This window comes from Geotrypetes seraphini, chromosome 8 (assembly GCF_902459505.1).
Source record: "Geotrypetes seraphini chromosome 8, aGeoSer1.1, whole genome shotgun sequence".
In the NCBI taxonomy this organism is placed as follows: domain Eukaryota; kingdom Metazoa; phylum Chordata; class Amphibia; order Gymnophiona; family Dermophiidae; genus Geotrypetes; species Geotrypetes seraphini.
The window spans coordinates 129,640,453-129,662,089 of NC_047091.1; the positions used below are offsets into that span (position 1 = coordinate 129,640,453).

Consider the following 21,637-nt stretch of genomic DNA (forward strand, 5'->3'; position numbering starts at 1 on the left):
CCCGGAGGGAAGCTTACAACTTGCTGCTTTTACTTGCTTCGGGCCTTCCTCGCTGCCGGGTCCTGCCTTCGCGGAAACAGAAAGTAGGCAGGTCCCGGCAACGAGGAAGGCCCGAAGCAAGTAAAAGCAGCAAGTGTAGTGGTATACCATTTGAGAAAAAAAAAAAAAACGCCCGGACATCGGACCTGATTCTGCTTGCTCTCGCCACGGACACGGACTGACACGGACCTCAGATTTTTAAGGCGGTACAGGTTTAGATCCCCGAGGTCCGTCAGGTCCGCGTTTTACTCCTTCCCCAACCTTGGTGCTTATTGTGGTCAGCCAGGAAGAATGAAATAAAAAAAGTTCAAGTTTAGTCAAGCTGTGATTTGAACTTTATAGGCTTTTTTTTTTTTCATCCTTTAACTGGCAGGCAGAAGAATGCTCCATTTATTAATCTTGCAAAGTCTGATACAGGAAAAGCTAGAAGTGCATCAGGATTTAAGGAGCTTGGGGTGTGCAAATCTACTTAATGCAGAGATTACAGTAAAACAAAATCACTTTTCTATTTCACTGCATCTCTATGAGGTTCTTTTGCCCTTAGCTATAGTCAAATGATGGATAGGAATATGTTTATTTCATTTAAGTTAAGGGAAAACAATATTTTTTCTGAGTATCCTCTAAATAATGGTTCACAAATTAATTCAGCCTGTTTTAAGGCTGGGTTTTGTTTTTCACATTATTGCTTCTGTTTTTATAATCCTTAAAAAAAATAAGGGGCAATTCTCCAAGTGGGTTCTTCCTCGTAGGCACCCTGAGACTGTACAGGGAACGCCTATTCTATAGCAGTGAATGGGCTCCCAGGTTCCATTACAGAATGGTAGCATATAGCCTTAGATTCAGGCACCTTACAGTTAAAGCAGCCATAGAGCTGACGTAACTAAGCATGTCCACTTGTGGGAGAAATGATTTTATTTTCAGTTTAGTGATCAAAATGTGTCTGTTTTGAGAATTTATATCTGCTGTCTATATTTTGCACGATGGCCCCCTTTTACTAAATCGCAATAACGGTTTTTAGCACAGGGAGCCTATGAGTATCGAAAGCAGTGCAGTGCATTCAGCGCATCTCCCTGTGCTAAAATCCGCTATTGCGATTTAGTAAAAGGGGAGGGGGTATATTTGTCTATTTTGTATAGTTGTTCCTGAGGTGACATTGCATAAAATCATCTGCCTTGACCTCTTTGAAAACCTGCGGAATATATATGGGGTGGGGGAAGATTAGTGATAGAAAAATTGTATGAAAAATTACTATTTTCAATTTAGTGATCAAAATGTGTCAGTTTTGAGAATTTATATCAGTTATCTATATTTTGCATTATATTTGTCTATTTTTCTATAGTTGTTTCTGAAGTGACATTGCATATTTTAGTCATCTGTCTTGACCTCTTTGAAAAATGAAACAAATATTAATTAATATTTTCTCTGCATACAGTGTGCTTTGTGTTTCTTTTAATTTTGTGGTTACCATAATGAATTAATATTATATACAGTAGTGTACATGAAAAATGAATGGAAGAAATTGCATTACAATTAGTACTATTTACTATTATGATGGGGATGGGGGTCAGGGGTGTGCATTCCAGCTACCAGCACATCTTCAGAGAGGGCATTCTCTATTGCAGGAAGGACTGTGGAAGAAAGGAGAACTAGACTGAATCCAAAGATTGTAGATGATTTGTTGTTCATCCATGGGTTAAAAAATAAGGACAATTAAAAGTACAGGTTGTGTTTTGTTTTTGTATAGTTAACTAAGTTGTAAAGTTGTAAAGAATGTTTCCTTTATACGTTAATAAAGATAAGTATATAAAATCATACCTGTTTGAGGCTTTTATGCATGCTGCGGTGACAATGACGGGGCGGTGAATGGGATGGCAGTGGCGGTGACGGTGACGGGGCGGTGAAGGGAATGGCGGTGACGGGGCGGTGCAGAGGATAGTCGGCCGGGGACGGAGCGGTGACAAATTTTTTCCCCGTGCCATTCTCTAATTCCCAGCTCATATTTTAAGTTTGCTTCCAAGATTTTCTGCAGAAGCAGCAGCTGATCTTGGAAGCACAAGTACAACATGTTCTTTTGTTGATTTGTTTGAAGACCACGGGGGCTCACCATTTGGCTCTGCAATAGCAGTGTTCTTTTACTCTGACTGACAAATACATTAAGTATGCAAGAGTGATTCAGTGGTTACAGCAGAGTGCTGACTATAGACACAAGTAGGTTCAAATCTTACTTCTTCCATGGATGCTCATGGTGAGTCTGGATACGCCATATCTCTCTCCACTGCCTCATGTACAAACCTTACATTTTAAGTCTTCCCAGTACATAACTACTGTACCTGAAATGTAACTCAGTTTGAGCAGTGTATTTGGAAACTGAATTCATAACTCAATGCCCAAATTCAAACCCTAAAAACTGAAGTAGGGTATGTAATTATAGGTTTAGCTTTTTAAATATGCTTTTGTTTGCCTATAAATTTATCTCTCAATCTACCAAATTAAGTAATTAAAATGCATTTGTGTTCTACACAGCAGGGGCATTACATTTGATCACCATGCATCTACTATGTGAAGAAAGGGGACTTCTCCAGTCCATTTCACTCAGACTCCAGCACAGTCTCTGGATTGCTAGCATTTCTCTAGACAACAGTGGTTTTAAGACTGGAATTACAGTACTTTACCTTCACACAGCTAGATTTTATTTTTGAAGGGGGGAGGAGAAAGCACAGTTACTTACTGTAATAGGTGTTATCCAGGGACAACAGGCAGCTATTCTCACACATGGGTGACATCATCCACGGAGCCCGGGCGGACAGCCTCGCAAGCAGACTTGTTTGTAGAAACTTAGAAGTTTCGAGTCAGCTGCACCATGCATGCGCGAGTGCCTTCCTACCCAGCACAGGGCGAGTCTCTTCAGTTTAGATAGCTAGCAGAAAAGCCAACCAGGGGAGATGGGTGGGTTGTGAGAATAGCTGCCTGCTGTCCCTGGATAACAACTGTTACAGTAAGTAACTGTGCTTTATCCCAGAACAAACAGGCAGCTTATTCTCACACATGGGTGCCCTCCAAGCCAACCAGAATGGGATGGTGGGAGTGTTGGCAACTTAGGAGAATAAATTTTGTAATACTCTCTGGCCAAAATGGCCATCCTGTCTGGAGAAAACATCCAGACAATAGTGAGAGGTGAATGTATGAACCGAGGACCAGGTAGCAGCTTTGCAAATTTCAATAGGTGTAGATCTGAGGAAAGCCAATGAAGCTGCCATTGCTCAGACTTTATGGGCTGTGACTCGACTTTGTAGTTATAATCCAGCCTGGGCATAGCAGAAAGAATTACAAGCAGCCATGCAGTTAGAGATGGTACACTTAGAAATTGGATGTCCCAACTTGTTTGGATCGAAGGAGACAAAAAGTTGAGGAGCAGTTGTGTGGTTTGGTGCGTTCCAAGTAGAAGGCCAAAGCATGTTTACAGTCCAGAGTATGAAGAGCTGATTCTCAAGGATGAGACTGATGCCTTGGAAAAAAAACACTGGAAGTACAATAAATTGGTTGAGATGAAATTCTGAAACCACTTTAGGTAAGAATTTAGGATGAGTACGGAGGACCACCTTGTCATGATGGAAAACTGTGAAAGGTGGATCAGCAACTAATGCTTGCAGCTCACTGACTCTGCGAGCAGATGTGAGGGCAATGAGAAAAACCACTTTCCAAGTGAGATACTTCAGATGAGCCGTAGACATTGGTTCTATTGGAGGCATCATCAATTGAGCAAGAACATTGAGATCCCAAACCACTGGAGGCGGTTTGAGAGGTTTGACATTGAGAGGTTTGAGAGGAGGTTTCATGAATCTGGAAACCACCAGATGAGCAGAGAGGGGTTTCCCTTCAATAGGCTGATGGAAAGCAGCAATTGCACTGAGATGGACTCGAATTGATGTAGACTTGAGGCCAGAGGTGGATAAGTGCAAAAGATAATCCAGAAGATAAGGACCCTCAATATTCCTCCTTATCGTGAGAAAAGTGGCAGGCTTCCTAGAAGCCTCTAAAATGTCTCTTACAGGTTGAGAAAACTGAAGAGGAGTTATGTTGAGACTGTCAGGTGTAGAGACTGCAGGTTGGGATGAAGCAGAGATCACTGACTCTGGAAGCAGAGATGGAAAAACTGGTAGAAGATATGGCTCCCTGCTGCTGAGTTGAAGTAGAAGGGAGAACCAAGGTTGTCTCGGCTACCAAAGAGCAATCAGAATCATGGTGGCATGATCGTTCAACTTGACAACAGTCTTGAGAATGAGGGGGAATGGAGGGAATGCATACAGGAAGAGATTCGTCCATTCCAGTAAGAAAGCATCTGCCTCGAGGCGATGAGGAGAATATATCCTGGAGCAGAACTGGGGCAGTTTGTGGTTGTGGGAAGCTGCAAAGAGATCGATCTGAGGCGTTCCCCACTGCAAAAAAATGTGATGAAGAGGCAAGGAATTGAGTGTCCATTCGTGAGGTTGCAGAAGATGACACAAGTTGTCCACCAAGCAATTTTTCGCCCCTTGGATGTAGACAGTTTTGAGGAAGGTGTTGCGGTGGATTGCCCAGTCCCAAACCTTCAGAGCTTCTTGACAAAGGGAGGGAGATCCCTTCCATCCCCTCCCCCCCCCCCCGTTTGTTGACATAGTACATGGCGACTGGGTTGTCCGTCCGAATGAGGACTACCTGGTCGTGAAGAAGATGTTGAAAAGCTTTGAGTGCGTTGAAAATCGCTCTGAGTTCCAACAGAGTAATGCGAGATTGACTATCCGTACTGGTCCAGTGGCCTCGAATACAGAGACCATCAAAATGAGCGCCCCAAGCATAGGTCGAGGAATCTGTTGAGGACCTTCTGATGGGGGGGGGGGGCGTTTTGAAACGGCAAGCTTCTGGAGAGATTGGAAGAGAGCATCCACCAGCGGAGAGGCTGTCTCAAGGAAGGAGTGACTGTAATGTGTCGAGAGAGTGGGTCACAAGCCTGCGTCCACTGAGATGGCAGGGTCCACTGAGGAATTCTGAGGTGAAGTCTGGCAAAAGGAGTCACATGACCTAATAGTACCATCATGTGTCTCGCTCAGATTGAAGAGCGGGAAGACACTGCATGACAGAGTTGAAGGAGAGCTTCCAGCCGCTGTTGCGTGAGGAAGGCTCTGAGTTGGATAGTGTCCAAAACAGCTCCGATGAATTGTAGATTCTTAGAGGGCTGAAGTTGGGATTTGTGAAAGTTGATTTTGAATCCCAAACTTTGTAGAAACCACGTAGTCCGTTGGGTCACTACAATAACCCCCTGAGATGTGGAGTCCTTGATGAGCCAGTCGTCTAGGTAGGGAAATACCTGAAGACCATGGTTCCTTAGAGCTGCTGCTACCACCACCAGGCACTTGGTGAACACTCTGGGAGATGAAGCCAGGCCAAAGGGTAGCACTCTGTATTGATAATGCAGATTCCCCACCCGAAATCTGAGATATTGACAGGAGGCTGGATGAATGGGAATATGAGTATAAGCCTCTTTGAGATCCAGAGAGCATAACCAGTTGTTCTGATCTAGAAGTGGATAAAGGGACGCCAGGGACAACATGCAAAATTTTTCTTTTACTAAAAATTTGTTGAGCCCTGAGATCCAGAATGGGTCGCAGATCGCCCGTCTTCTTCGGAATGAGGAAGTAATGAGAGTAAAACCCCCTATTCTGCTGTTCCAAAGGAACTGGTTCGATGGCATGGAGACGAAACAGAGCTTGAGCTTCCTGAAGAAGAAGGGTGGTCTGGGATGGACTGGAAGGATACTCTCTTGGAGGAAGCTCTGGCGGAACCTGAGTGAAATCAAGAGAGTATCCTTCCCTGATGATTGACAGCACCCAGAGGTCGGATGTAATTGTCTCCCATCTGTGATAAAAATGATGCAAACAACCTCCAATGGGGGGAAGAGAAGTCAGAGACAGAATGGTAGAGGTTATGCTCTGTTTTAAACAGTCAGAAAGGCTGCACAGCCTTAGGTGCAGCAGAAGGTTGAGATTTCTGTTGATTCTGATTCTGCTGTTTCTTGGGAGGCGGACGAGTGTAAGGAACCGCTCTTGGAGCAAAACGCCTCTGGAAAATTGGAGGTCTTGCAGGCTTGGCAGGAGCTGGCTTAGACTTTGGCCTGACAATGGAAGCAAAAGATGTTTCATGTTCAGACAATTTCTTGGTGGCTGCCTCAATAGATTCATCGAAGAGGTCATTGCCTGCACAAGAAATATTAGCCAAGCAGTCCTGAAGATTAGGGTCCATGTCAATGGTGCGAAGCCAGGCCAGGCGGCGCATTGCTACAGAACAAGCAGTCGCCCTGGCGGACAACTCAAAGGCATCATAAGAAGACTGGAGAAAATGTAATATGAGTTGTGACAGAGTAGCTATGACTTCTTGAAATTTGAAGTGCTTCTGTGTAACTAAATAGCTAAGAAATTTAGGAAGAAGAGCAATGAGGAACTTTAAAGTGACAAAATGAAAATTATAATTGAGGACTATGGAGGACATCATAGCATTTTAGTAAAGGTGACATTCAAACTTGTCCATGGTTTTCCCTTCCCTTCCAGGAGGAACGGTAGCATAAACTCTGGAAGGATGGGATCTTTTCAAGGAGGACTCCACAAGCAGGGATTGGTGAGACAACTGCGAATTCTCAAATCCTTTGCAATGCAGAGTTTTATACCTGGAGTCCAATTTGCCTGGAACAGCAGGAATTGCATAAGGAGTCTCCAGGCATCGTGTAAAAGTCTGAGACAAAATCCTGTGAAGAGGAAGCTTAAGTGACTCTACAGGAGGTTGAGGAAGATGCATGACTTCAAGGTACTCCTTAGAGTATTTAGAACCAACATCCAATTGAAGGTCCAGATCAGCAGCCATCTGGCGAAGAAAAGAAGAGAAAGATAGCTGATTCGCTAATGCCCTGCCTCAAGAGGGACTCAAGGACCTCGAGGCAGCCTGGGTCGAAGATGAAGCCTCGGTGGAAAAATAGTCTTCAAAAGAATAAGGAGACTTGGACGAAGCAATAGAAGCCGCTGAGTCCTCGAGGTCTGGAAGCAGAGACCTCGATCGAGGAGTCAGTGGTCTGGTAGAGCTGGAAGGTGTAGATCAAGGCTTAGTTGAAAAAGGATGCTCTTTAGAAGAAGAGCTATGCCTGGAGGTATGCCTTGAGGAAGGCCTCGATCGACAACGAGAGTGGTGCTTGGAAGCAGTCTCGAGGATCAAGGAGACTTCGCCCCGGAGATGGAAGCAGACGTTGCTACCAAGGAATGGATAGGACTAGAAGCTGTAGATCGAAGCTCAGGAGGCTTGGTGGAGGAATCTCGAGGCACTCCAAAAGACTCTGCTCCTTGTATGGAGTGTGAGGATTCCTGTCGAGGCACTTGCAAAGAATCTACTCCTTGCATAGATGCCAGACCAGACTCTCGCAAAGACTCTGCTCCCTGCATAGAGTATGAAGTTTCAGCTCGAGGCATAAGAAGAGGCTCGACCTCGCGGGAGTCTGCAGAATGCCCAGGCTGGATTACAGTAGCCAGCTTCGGTCCCATTTTGGTTAGGAACTGAACAAATTGCTGCTCTAACATGGTCTGGAAGGAAGCCGGCAAGGATGGATCCGCGTCTGAAACTGGACCACCTGCTACGGCTGGAGGTTCCAAAGTGGCAGTGGAAATGTGCTTTGACTTGGAAGTCTTAGCAAGCTTGAGGACCACCACTGGAACTTTCTGCTGAGTTATCTGACCTGAGGATCCAGAGGAAGATACAGCAGGTGTACTCGAGGAAAGAGCCGCCGCAAACGAGGAAGGTTTGATGAGGCTCAAGGTCGGAGTCGTGGAAGCAGGAGGAACTGAGGCCGCTTTCGAAGTCAAAGGTGTGACTGAAGAGTCCATTCAAAAAAGCTTCTCCACTAAAATCCGATGACGTTTAAGGGCTCGAGGTTGAAGAGTAGCACAGCACTCGCACGACTTCAGTTGATGGTCCGGCCCAAGGCACTTGAGGCACCAACGATGTGGGTCCGTGAGGGAAATCGCATACTGGCACTGGCTACACTTCTTGAAGCCCGTTGCTGGCCAGGACATTGGAGGAAAAATAGCCGCAGTGAAGCTGAAGCCTGTGGGCTGCGGTTGAGCAGCCTGCCCCGCCAGTCGAACGGAAGAAAATAAAATAAGATTTTTTTTAAAAACTAGAAATAAAGAAAAGAACACAACGATTCGTGAAGAAAATAAACACAAACCGCGGTGAGAGAAGGCACAAAGTAACAAAGTTAAATGCAGAAAGTCAAAGACGGACTTCTCGGCTCCGCGGACAACTGAGAAGACTCGCCCTGCACTGGGCAGGAAGGCACTCGCGCATGTGCGGTGCAGCTGACTCAAAACTTCTAAGTTTCTACAAGCAAGTCTGCTTGCGAGGCTGTCTGCATCCGGGCTCCATGGATGACGTCACCCATGTGTGAGAATAGCTGCCTGCTTGTCCTGGGATAAGGGGCTTCACCCAATTCATACAACTTAAAGCCTTATGCAATGTACTACTACACTAAACAGGTACAGGAAAGCTTGAACAGGAAGGAAAATTATAAATTAAATTATGAAAAACTCATTTCTAAGGAGCCAAAGCAAACCCCTAAATGAGCCCAGAGCAATTCTACTTAAACATGCAGAGTGCAAATCATTTCAGGTGTAAGAACACTAGCAGAACTGCTACCTGCTTGCAGGAGAGGTGGAAGATGCTGTGGATGGAGCCCCTGTGCCAACATCCTTTGCACTAGTCCGGGGTGTAGCTGGTGAGGTCGTACAAGGGGTACATGTGGTAACAAGGGAACTTGGTGCACAGGCTGAAGAAAAGGTGCCCCTGGTACTGGAGATGCTATGGTGGGCGTCTTCCTACCCACAGTTTTGGTTCTATAGTCTTGTTCTTTGGTGTAACGGTTCTGTTGAGACAATGGAGTTGAACAACCAGAACGCTGCGAGGATAAGAATTTGGTTCTGACAGTGGGGGAAGAATCTCGGTCTGCGTTTTCTCCCATGGAAAATACCAAGAAGCCATCTGTGAGTGAAAATACAAACATATTATTCATCCAAGTACTGAACCAGAAAAGTTTACATTTTTTTATCTTCAAGACCTCAAAAGTTACTCCCAGTCCTAGAGCAGAAATGCATTCATGTGTATCTGCCCAAAGGTGTCAGCTCTTTGGGTGCTAGAACACCACCAATATTTTTTCAAGCGCTGCTCAGACATCAAAGCTAAAATCCTCCTGATGTAGAGCTGCAGGGGAAAGCAGAAAGTAAGGTTGTGTCTCCTTAGCTACTGCTTCCCACTCCCCTTGCAGCTTACTGGTCAGACATTCCTTAGCCAGCCAATAAAGCTACAAAGGAGGCAGGACAAGTGGCATAGGAGACACCATTAGTCAGAAAATCCTTAGTCAGCCAATGGGCTGCAGGAGAAAGGAGATAGAAACATAGAAGATGACAGCAGAAAAGGGCCACGGCCCAACAAGTCTGCCCACTCTAATGACCCCTTCCTAATTTCTTCCTTGAAGTGATTCCACATGCTTATCCCATTTTCTCTTAAAATCTTAAAAGGTTGATGTCTTGTAAGGTACTGTCCCTGCCTCCCTCTACTACTACTACTATCATTTCTATAATGCCGACACTATGGAGATGACGCTAGAGGACCTTACCAGACTAGCACAAAACTGATTTCTTTTTAGATCTGTAATTCATTAAGTCGCTAAGACTTGAACACAGGTCAATGGCACCCAACACACACATAGCGCTGAAAAGCATATACAGCGCTGTACAATCAACACAATAGATGGTCCCTGCTCAGAAGAGCTTACAATATGATTGGACAAGCAGGACATATAGGGGTTGGGGAGTTTCTTGTATAGAGAATGATAGGATGAACATAGGTAATTTTATGGTTAGTGGGAGCTAGGAGTTGAAGGCATCGAAAAAGTGTACTTTTAGCTTGGATTTGAATACTGCCAGAGACAGCTTGATGTAATGACTGGAAAGCAAAAGTCTTATTTAAAAATCTGTATGTTCCAAAAAGACAATATTTGTTTATTGTTAGTATAAAAGCTTACAAAATTACAGCAGCAAAGGCATAGCAGAAAAATATATCGTCAGTTCAGAATATGCAATGGAGAGAAGAACTTGCACCCATATGCTTAGCAGGGGGCTAGCAGTTCCCCGTAGCATAAGTAAGTGAATCTCTCTGGCTCTACCTGTGATGCATGTGTTTTTTTTATACAGAGAAATTCTTCCTTTGTTCCAAAAAGCACATCCCCGAACTTTGGTCATGTACTTCCCTATTGGTACAAAAATGTATACCTAACTATTCCTCCCCCCAGTCCATGCCTCTCTCACTTCCCCCCCAGGAGGGGGGGCCCTTGCAGAAACAGAGAATTCTTGGTGAACTTTCTTCCTCCAGCTCTGAAATCCTTATCACCTTGCAAATGCTAATTTGTGGTTTTACTCCGCTGTACATCTTCAAGATGGCGTCTTTGTATGCTGAAAGTTGGCAAGGGTGACCTTTAACAACTCAGCTGTGCTTGGTTCCCAGAACTCGGTTCAGAGACAGGCAGCAAATGTTTTGGTACCAAGTTCTCATCTTTCTACACCACATCGTCCTGCAGGGATCCTTGCTCATTCTAAATGTTTTATGACTTTCCAGGGTGCCTCAACAACCTTATAAGGCACTGTTTAAAGTCTTATTCCTGGAATTGTCACCATATAGCATAAATCCAATATCAAATTCCAAGCTTCCAACCTTTAGAATATTCTTTCTATATTACTCCTTTAAATCCTTAACTGATGTTGCTATTTCTGTTTTAGCCATAGACCTCAGAAACACCCCTCCTCTGTTCCATAAAGGTTATGATCTCATAACGGGGAGATTCATGTGTAACCTCCTCATCGGTCAAGGCTTAAATTTTTAATGGCTGATGCTCAATAATTTTATATTTATTTTGAACACTTTTTATATTTTAAAATGACTAATGAAGTTTATGTACTTCAAAAGTGTTGCTGTACTTAGGCTGGTGGACCTGACATGTTTCGCTGCCGCTTCGTCAGGGATCCACTCTTGCCGTTAACCACCATCCCGCATAGACTCTTAGGGTGCCTGGCATATGTGAAGTCATACAGCACTGATGACAGTTCAGCAGAACCTTGGAGAAGTATCCTCCCAGCAGGGAATGGAGACAGGAACTTTGCAGCACAAAGGCCAGCTGGGTTAGCATTTCAAAGGATACATGTGTTCACAGACAGCAAGGTACAGGCTGGGCCTGGCTATGAGAAAATATAGGTCTTTAGTGTCCAGGATACATGAGTGAGGCCAGCATGTCCAGGTTATCCATCTCACTTTACAGAAGGGTTCATGAACATACAGTTACGGATATTTTTAGATGCTCTATATAATTTAAATTGGGAGGACAGGTATCCCGGAGCCAGACCAAAAAGAGCTTTAAAGTAAATGCAGCCAAACTTAAAAAGAATTCACGCTTTGAATGGTAGCCAATGTAACTGCTGATAAAAAGGACCGATATGGTCATATTTTTTTAAGCCAAAAATTAGGCACACTGCCGTGTTCTGTATTACTCGAATACGATTTAAGATTTTTTTAAAAGATGGCAAGTAAATGTTGCAATAATAATAATAATAATAATTTTATTTCTTATATACCGCTGTACCGTGAGGTTCTAAGCGGTTTACAGTATAAACAGAAGAAATGCAATAAGTAAGATTAATTAAGATGAAGAGAAAGTACTTAGAGTTCCCTGACTGTCCCAAAGGCTCACATTCTTGCTAAAGTACTTGAGAAAAATAAATTAGTTAGGTTATAAACAGAGTAGAAGAAGGTAGGAAAACAGTTCATAGGAAAATTAATTTCGAATACATTATACATTATATATTGTTCAAGGCGGAATACAAATTATAGGAATTACCAAAAGAATTGCGTAATATAGATTATCAAGAGCAGACAGAATTAGAGACTGAACTATCAGTCTGAAAGAAACTAAGTCAAAATATTTTTTAATAGTTTGAAGTTTCCAGAGGATCATAAAACATTTTTTTTATCATAAGGTCTGTGTGAACTTCCAACGTTAAGTGACGGTCTAATGTCACCCCCAAGATCTTAATTGAGGTGACTATATCAAAGATTTGATCATTAATTTGGAGTTTATTTGTAATGATGTCATTTGGGCTGACAAGAAAAAAATTTAGTGATCAGAGGACGGAGTTGATTGTGGTAGGGGGATTTTGGATGGGTTAGTTCTATGGATAGGACAGATGAAGGTAGAGAATTATGGACCAAAATGGCCTCAAATTGCTTTTCTACAATGTCAGGGGGCTTAACACACCTCACAAATGCAAAGCTTTATTTAGGGAATTAGCGGGGCAGTGTGCCTCTATTTGCTTTCTACAAGAAACACATCTATTAGGAAGTATGTGCTGGACTGCATGAGGGGGGGGGGGGAAGAGACAAGAAAGGAGGGGGGTAGGGATATTATTTACTAAAGGCCTTATAGCAGAAGTCCAAAAGTTCTCCCAGGATCCACAAGGTTGATTTATTCTAATGGTGGTGATGATAAATGGGAATAAGTATATGCTGGTGAATATATATGCCCTAAATTGAGAAGCAGGGGGAGTTCCTCCATGATCTGGCTACACATATATTGCTTCAGAGAGAAGGTTCTCTCATAGTGGGAGAAGACTACCTAAACTATGCCGCCTCATCTGGACAACTCAAAGAGATGGGGTACTATATAGGAAAAACAACAGGAAAGCTATGAAATAGTTTCTTAAGGGGGGGGAAATGGGAATTGTGTACCACCTTTTTGTGGTTACACATTCAAAGCGGTTTGCATATATACAGGTACTTATTTTGTACCTGGGGCAATGGAGGATTAAATGACTTGCCCAGGGTCACAAAGAGCAGCACTGGGATTCAATCCCATAACTTCTGGGTGTAGAAGCAGCAGCTTTTCTACTAGGCCACTCCTAACCTTAATATAGTAGACTAGTGGTGATGGTTATATCCACAGGCTCGGGACTATACCCATTATTCAATAAGTCCACAGGTCTACTCCCAAGATCACAAAGCAAAGGAATCTGATAGGAGGCCTGAATCGGAACATGCAAATGGGCCTCTATCAGGTCGAGATAAGTCAGAAATTCCCCGGGCTGCACCGTCGGAATTACAGATTTCAAGGTTCCATAGGAAAAGGGAATCTGGAAATCACTGTTGACACCTTTGAGATCCAAAATGGGCCAAAAAGACTCCTCTTTCTTGGGCACCATGAAGTAAATGGAGTACCTGCCGGTGCACAGCTCCTGAGAAAGCACTGGGACTACTGCTTTATGGTCCAGCAACCTGAGTAGTGTCTGGGGAAAAGCCTTCTTCCAACTCGCCTGACAAGGAGAGGAGAGGAAACGATCTGGTAAAGGTCGGGAAAACTCCAGAGTATAACCGTCCTGAATCACTTCTAGGACCCACTGATCTGTAGTGCTCTCACATAGCCTGGCTCCAACTGGAATATGGGAAAGGATCCACAATGAGTCCTTGGAATGGACGGGCAGTGGAGGAGCCCCCAAAGGAGTCACACACACAACCCCACCCCCTCTGACGGGCCCCCTGAAAGGACTGCATGTGTTGAAAGAAACATCCTCTGGAAGGAAAAGAGGTCACACTCTGACCAGGGCAGATCCTCCGAAAGTCACGCAAACACCCCCCGGACAGAATCACCTCACGAAGCCTGGTGAGGTCAGTCCTCCGGTAATTGAGGTACTTTAGAGTCACTCAAAGCCTGAACCAGCTTATCTAACTCCTCTTCAAAAAGAAAGGAGCCCCAAAAGGGGAACTTATTGAGCTTATTTTTGATGCTACATCTGCCGACCAACCCTGAAGCCACAGGGTACGGCAGGCAGCTACTCAAAGAACCATGCACTTAGCCGAGACATGCAAAAGAACATACATGGCATCAGAGATAAAAAGTGACTAGCTTAGTCTTAGCCACTTCCTGATCCTCTAAGGACCAGTCAGATGACTCATGGACAAGAACTCACTCAGACCACCGGAAACAAGCCCGGGCCACCAGACAGCCACAAATCACCACTTGGACAGCCAGGGCAGCAGCATCAAAACTGTTTAAGCAGAGCCTCCGTTTTACGGTCCTGAGGATCTCTCAGGGCCGAACCGCCTTCACCCGGCATGGTATGTCTGCATGCGATAGCCGAGACCATTACAACAACCACAGGAGACTTAAAGGTATCTATTGCCATCAGGGATGGGAAAAATCTTGCTATGGATGCCACACGCAAAGGCACATTCAGAACCTTCCACTGAGTGTGAACTACATCCCAAATAGCCTGATGCATAGGGAAAGAGCAGGATGCTGACTGGATCCCCCTCAGGAGAGGGTCTACAACACGAGGGCTGTCCTTAGCTTCCTCTTCAAAGTGTAAAACTGAAGACACCTGAAGAATGAGCTCCTGCAACTCTTCCCGTTGAAATATGTACATAACAGATGCATCCCCACCAACTGGTGCCTCTAAAAAGTTTCCATACAACAAATTAGGGCTCCCTGACAGATCTGGAAGGTTCACCCCAAGATCCCATTCCTCATCTGGAGAAAAGGGATATGCCATAAAAGAATCCTTGTCCTAAGACGCCCGCGGTCGCTTGGACGAAGGCTGAGGGGGTTAGACAGAGGCAGCCACAGCAGGAGACTGAACAGGGGCGGCCGTTGAAGGGACAAACCCCCCAGATGACCCCGAGATCCCCCGCACCAAAGCAGGACCCCCAGATGACTGTAAATAAGCCTTGCACATGGCCAACCCCAAACCAGGGGGAAACCCCCCCTAGGAACACAGCATTTATGTTAGGAGCAGAAGACACATGTAAGACTTGTTCCTGTCTTTCTAAGTCAGGAGGAAGGTCGCCTGAGGCCGTGGGCAAATTAGACACGTTTCTTGCCAAACTGAGGGAAGGGTCATTACCAAATTATCACCAGAAAACATACGCAGCACCGAAGGCATAGCCAACCCCATTGCTATAGCCGCAGCTGAAATGGAATCCCCAGTGAACCGCAATACTGAATGACTGACTAACCACTGGTGGTTGAGGAAAACCTGGCGTGGGTGACAGGGGAAGCCCAGGGCTCACCCTTGCCCCCTGCCGATGAGCGCGCAAAGAACACGGCACGCTAACAAACAAAGCCGGATCTCCCTCAAGGCAGCCGAACATTTCATGCACTTTCCAGCTGCATCTATTGATCGGCACCCACAAACAGCGCACTTTCAATGAGTGTCAATGAGGGCTAAGAGCCAAATATCATCTAAGAATAACAGGCTTCTACTTATTATGACAAGGGGTTGCCATACAACAGATTACGAGTACTGTAATTGGAAAAACTGGAAGAGACTTAATTACAGTTTTTGGTAGAACTCTTTATGTCATTTATAAAATGGAAAGGACAATAGCCACACAGCAGGGGAATTTTAGAAAATTTCAGCAGATTTGGGAGCCATTAACAAAATATTGTAATGATTGAATATTATTTTTCCCCTTAAAAATGCACATTCAGGATGGGGGAGGGAAGGTTTTTTTTATTTGAACATTAAATAAGGTATATAGGAATGGGGTTTATGGTAGGTTTTCTTGAATTTAAAGAATGTAATTGATTAGGGGGGATAAATTCTGATATGGAGTTTAACAGAATATTAAGTATTTTATTTGAGTTTAAAATGCTATAAATGCTGTTACACTTATTGTAAGTTTATTAAAAATGAATAAAGAATTGGGAGAAAAAAAAATCCAAAATAAAAAACCCAGTGCACTTATTCTGCTTTTTTAATGTGCTCATAATAAAAAGTGCCAAAAACCCACTCACAACGCCGTTTGAAAACGGTGGCCTCAGGTCTCGTTTTTGTTGGGGTTTTTTTTGTCAATACAAAGCTCCTTTTATTTTTTGTGTCTTATTTTCTCTTTTATTTCTTCTCACAGCCAACCAGCTGTATCAAGAGAAAGAAGACTCCACAGGCACTCTAAATTGTAATCAGTGTCGGTATCGGTGGCAAGGCGTACAGTTGAGGCTCTAAATTCAGAAACATAAGAACATAAGCAATGCCTCCGCTGGATCAGACCTGAGGTCCATCGTGCCTAGCAGTCTGCTCACGCAGCAGCCCAACAGGTCCAGGACCTGTGAAGTAATCCTCTATCTATACCCCTCTATCCCCTTTTCCAGCAGGAAATTGTCCAATCCTTTCTTGAACCCCAGTACTGTACTCTGCCCTATTACTCCCTCTGGAAGCACATTCTAGGTGTCCACCACATGTTGGGTAAAGAAGAACTTCCTGGCATTCGTTTTGAGGTGGGGGGATAGGGGGAGGGACTCAACCCTTCTGAGTGTGACATCCCGAAGGTCGGTAGAACCTCCGAGAGGATCCCCCAAGCTCAATCCAGACAAGTTTTAAGTTTTATTTATTCTTGATTAAACGCTTAAAGTTTTTCTAAGCGAATTACAATAAATAAAAAACATGTAATTTTAACAAAGTATTAAAAATATATACCGTATTTTCACTCATATACCGCGCACCTGTGTAAAACGCGCACACGGGTATAGCACGCGGGAAACTAATTTATGTAAATAAATTTTTATATATCGCGCACACCCGTATACCGCGCATGCTGCCCCGACTCTCCTCTGGCCACCCCGACTCTCCTTTCGCCCGCCCCAACTCTCCTCTCCCCCTTGAAGTCCTGTCCCCACCCTGAAAGCCTGATGCTCCCCCCCCCGACGTCCAATTCACCCCGCAGGACCGCTCGCACCCCCCCGACGTCCGATTCACCCCGCAGGACCGCTCGCACCCCCCCCGATGTCCAATTCCCCCCCCCCCCCGCAGGACTGCTCGCACCCCCACCCCGAAGGACCGCTCGCACCACCACAGCCTCCACACCCCCCCCCCATCATCATGGAGAAGCTCCTACCATTCTCCTGCTGCTTCCTCTGCCGGCGGTCCCGGGCCTTCTGTGAGCCCTGCTCTAAAATGCTTCCTCTTCCGGCGGTCCCGCCCTTTCTCAGAAGGTCCGGGACCGCCGGCAGAGGAAGCAGCAGGAGAACGGTAGGAACTTTTCCATGATGGGGGGGGAGGCTGTGGGGGTGCGAGCGGTCCTGTGGGGTGAATCGGACGTCGGGGGGGGGGGGGGAAACTATGTAAAAAAAATGTTGTAAAACGCGCTCACGCGTATAACACGCAAGGTTATGCACGGTTTGTAAAAATTGTGTATAACGCGCGCGTTATATGTGTGAAAATACGGTAATTTAACAAAATATTAAAACATAAAACAAAACAGACAAACAAAACAAAAAAACCAAATAAAAGAACAATAGTTAATATCGGGGAGAAGGTTAAAGGAAAAAGGTCTAAAGAAGCAATTTACAGGTTAAAAGCATCTGTGAATAAAAAGCTCTTTAAGTTCTTTTTAAAATTGTCAAGATTACTTTCATCTCTCAGTTGTAAAGGTAAGGAATTCCAAAGTTGTGGAGTTGTTACTGAAAATATATCTTGACGACGGGTTCCAATGATTTTTAGAGATGGAATTACTAGTAATTTTTGATTAGTTGAACGAAGGGAACGTGAAGTATTATATGGGATAAGAACTTTACTAATGAATAGAGGTTCATTGGTATTAAGAGTTTTGAATGTTAATAATAAAATTTTATAAGTAATACGATGATTAATGGGCAGCCAATGAGATTTAATCAAAAAAGGAGTAACAAGCTCAAATTTCTTACCCTTATGGATGAGCTTAACTGCGGTATTTTGAATAATTTGTAAGCGTTTCTTTTCTTTTTGTGTAATATTTGAAAATAGTGAATTACAATAGTCAAGCTTAGTAATGATTAATGAATGAAGTAGAATATTTAATGATTTAGGTTCAAGAAATTTAGAAATTGAACGAATTAAGCGAAGTCTAAAGAAACATGATTTAACAGTGGTACTTATGTGATCATGGTAAGAAAGTTTGTCGTCAATAATGACCCCAAGTATTCTTAAGGATGGTATGAGCTCTATAGGTGTATTATCGAGAATGAAAGGAACACACAGATTGATTCCTTGTTTCCATGTAAATAATAGAGCCTTAGTCTTTTGAATATTTAAGGCTAACATATGAGTGGTAAGCCATTGTTTGACTTTTTCTAATCTCCTGTAATTCTTCTTTATTTTCAGGATCAAGTGGGTGGGTAAGTTGTATATCGTCTGCATAACTAAACGAAGTAAACCCTATAGACTGACAAAGTCAGCAGAGGGGATAAAAAGATGTTAAACAGCAGAGGTGACAATATAGATCCTTGTGGAATGCCGTAGTTAAGAGTTAAGAGTAACAAATACTCCAACTCCTTCTGCAGACTGGACACCTGCCCCCCTCACATCATGAAAACTGCTCCGATTCACTTCAAGGCCAATATGCTGACTTGGACAAACCACCTTCTATTCACAGGGAGCTTTCCAGCAGAACAGGGCCACATTTTGATAACCCCTATCATAAAAAACACGAAAGAACCACCCAATTCACCGTCTAATTACAGACCAATTGCAAGTATCCCACTATTCACCAAAATCACTGAAGGGGTGGTGAATACCGAGCTAACCACATATCTGGAAAAATTCAACATCCTAAATGACAATCAATCAGGTTTCCGCTCCGACCACAGTACTGAAACCATCATAGCCTCTTTGCTAGACAACTTACACACACTCTTTAGCCAGGGCTCCAGCGCATTGATCGTGCAACTAGACCTGAGCAATGCTTTTGACTTAGTCATAAGAACATAAGAACTGCCATCTCCGGATCAGACCTTCAGTCCATCAAGTCCGGCGATCCGCACATGCGGAGGCCCTGCCAGGTGTACACCTGTCGTAATTTATAGTCCACCATATCCTTATATGCCTCTCTTAAGGAGATATGCATCTAGTTTGCTCTTGAAGCCTAGGACGGTCGATTCCGCAATAATCTCATCTGGGAGGGCATTCCAGGTGTCAACCACTCTCTGAGTGAAGCAGAACTTCCTGACATTAGTCCTGAACCTGTCCCACCTTAGCTTCATTACATGTCCTCTAGTCCGTGTCAAATTGGACAATGTAAATAATCTTCTCTGCTCTATTTTGTCGATTCCTTTCAGTATTTTGAAGGTCTCGATCATATCCCCACGCAGTCTCCTTTTCTCAAGGGAGAACAATCCTAGTGTTATAAGTCTGTCCTCGTATTCCAGTTTCTCCATACCCTTCACCAGTTTTGTTGCTCGTCTCTGCACCCTCTCCAGCAGTTTTATATCCTTCTTTAGGTAGGGAGACCAATGTTGGACGCAGTATTCCAAGTGTGGTCTGACCATTGCCCTATAAAGCGGCATTATAACTTTCTCCGATCTACTCGAGATTCCTTTCTTTATCATGCCCAACATTCTATTTGCCTTCTTTGCCGCTGCCGCGCATTGTGCCGACGGCTTCAGGGTCCTATCTATCAGTACACCCAGGTCCTTTTCTTGTTCACTCTTCCCCAGAGTTGCACCTGACATTGTATACTCGTATTCCTTATTCTTATTGCCTAAATGCATTACCTTGCATTTCTCCACATTGAACTTCATCTGCCATTTCTCCGCCCATGTTTCTAACCGACACAAGTCGCTCTGGAGTTTCTCTCTATCCTCCTGCGATCTGATCGCCCGGCATAGTTTTGTATCGTCTGCAAACTTGATGATCTCACTGGATGTTCCTTCCTCCAGGTCATTGATATAAATATTAAAAAGGATCGTCCCAAGTACTGAGCCCTGGGGTACACCACTAGTCACTTTCTCCCAGTCGGAGAACTTCCCATTTATGCTCACTCTCTGCTTTCGGTTTTCCAGCCATTTGCCTATCCATCTTTGTATATCCCCCTCTATGCCATGGCTTTGTAGTTTTCTGAGAAGTCTTTCGTGTGGAACTTTGTCGAACGCTTTCTGGAAGTCCAAGTATATTATGTCCACCGGCTTCCCACTATCAATTTGCTCGTTCACGGTCTCAAAAAATTGGAGTAAATTCGTCAAACATGATTTCCCTTTCCTGAATCCATGTTGACTGGGTTTCATCAAGTCGTGTGCGTCCAAGTGCCGGACCATGCTATCCTTGATCAGTGCTTCAACCATCTTGCCGGGGACAGACGTAAGACTCACAGGTCTATAGTTGCCCGGTTCCCCTCTCGATCCTTTTTTGAAAATTGGGGTGACGTTCGCTATCCTCCAGTCGTCCGGTATCTGTCCAGTTCTGATTGTCAGGTTTGCAAGTTTTTGCAATAACTCTCCGATTTCAACCTTCAATTCCTTTAAGACTCTCGGGTGAATTCCATCCGGTCCAGGGGATTTGTCACTTTTAAGTTTGTCGATCTGATAGTATATCTGGTCTAAGTCCACTTCAACTGTGGTGAGGCTGTCTTCTATTTCTCCTGCAAACACTTTCTCCGCTTCAGGTATTGTTGAGGTGTCCTCCTTCGTAAAGACGGACGCAAAGAAGGAATTTAGTTTGTCTGCAATTTGTTTATCTTCCTTGATGTACCCTTTTCTTCCCTGGTCATCCAAGGGTCCCACTGCCTCTTTTGCAGGTTTTTTCCCTTTCACGTATCTAAAGAAGGGCTTGAAGTTTTTGGCCTCCTGGGCTATTTTTTCCTCATATTCCTGTTTTGCATCCCTCACCGCCTTGTGACATTTCTTCTGATCATCTTTATGTTTGTTCCAGGCTTCGGTTGTCTTTATGTATTTCCATTTTTTGAAAGAGTCCTTCTTTTTTTTTATGGCTTCCTTCACCTGTTTGGTAAGCCATGCCGGTTCTCTTTTGCTCTTTGATCTCCGATCTTTGGAAATCCTCGGAATGTAGAGATCTTGTGCTTCTGTGATAGTATTTTTCAGTAGGGACCATGCCTGATCTACCGTTTCAAGTTTGTCCACCTTCTTTTCGAGTCGTTTTTCTACCATGGCTCTCATGCGATCGTATTTACCCTTTTTAAAGTTCAAGGTGGTGGTTAAGGTTTTGGCCACAACATTCTCTTAGATTGCCTTGCATTCATCGGCATCTCCGGCCAGGTCCTCAACTGGTTCCAGGGATTCCTAAGAAACAGATCATACCGAGTATTTAAGAATGACTCCTTTTCATACAGCTGGGATAACTCCTGTGGTGTTCCGCAGGGCTCCCCCCTGTCCCCCACCCTGTTCAATGTCTACCTTACCTCCCTGGGTAATCTTCTGCATTACCTCAAGCTCAAATTCTTCATCCACGTCTGACATCACAATAGTCATCCCGCTACCCAGTTTCACACCACAATTCCACATCTCCCTTTCAAATACACTCAATCAGATAGAACTTTGGATGCAATCCTACAGACTAAAACTAAACCCCGACAAAACAAAATTCTTCCTGGCTAGCCCCAAAGACAAAATCACAGACACCACAATTCAAGTAAAAGGATCGACCTTTCCCCTCGAACAAACTCTAAAAATACTAGGAGTCACACTAGACAAACATCTAACCCTGGAGAAGCACACTGACATCAC

The 21,637-nt window shown here is 44.1% G+C and overlaps 1 protein-coding gene across 2 annotated transcripts in view; it reads right to left on the reverse strand.

The window, feature by feature from the left end:
* The window catches only part of EIF4ENIF1 (eukaryotic translation initiation factor 4E nuclear import factor 1), a 243,609-nt gene that overhangs the window by 16,849 nt on the left and 205,123 nt on the right, over positions 1-21,637 (reverse strand). For both annotated transcript variants that reach the window (XM_033955267.1, XM_033955266.1), the window contains one exon: positions 8,749-9,090. In XM_033955267.1, the coding sequence (XP_033811158.1) occupies positions 8,749-9,090 (342 nt within the window). The remainder of the gene's footprint in view (positions 1-8,748; positions 9,091-21,637) is intronic.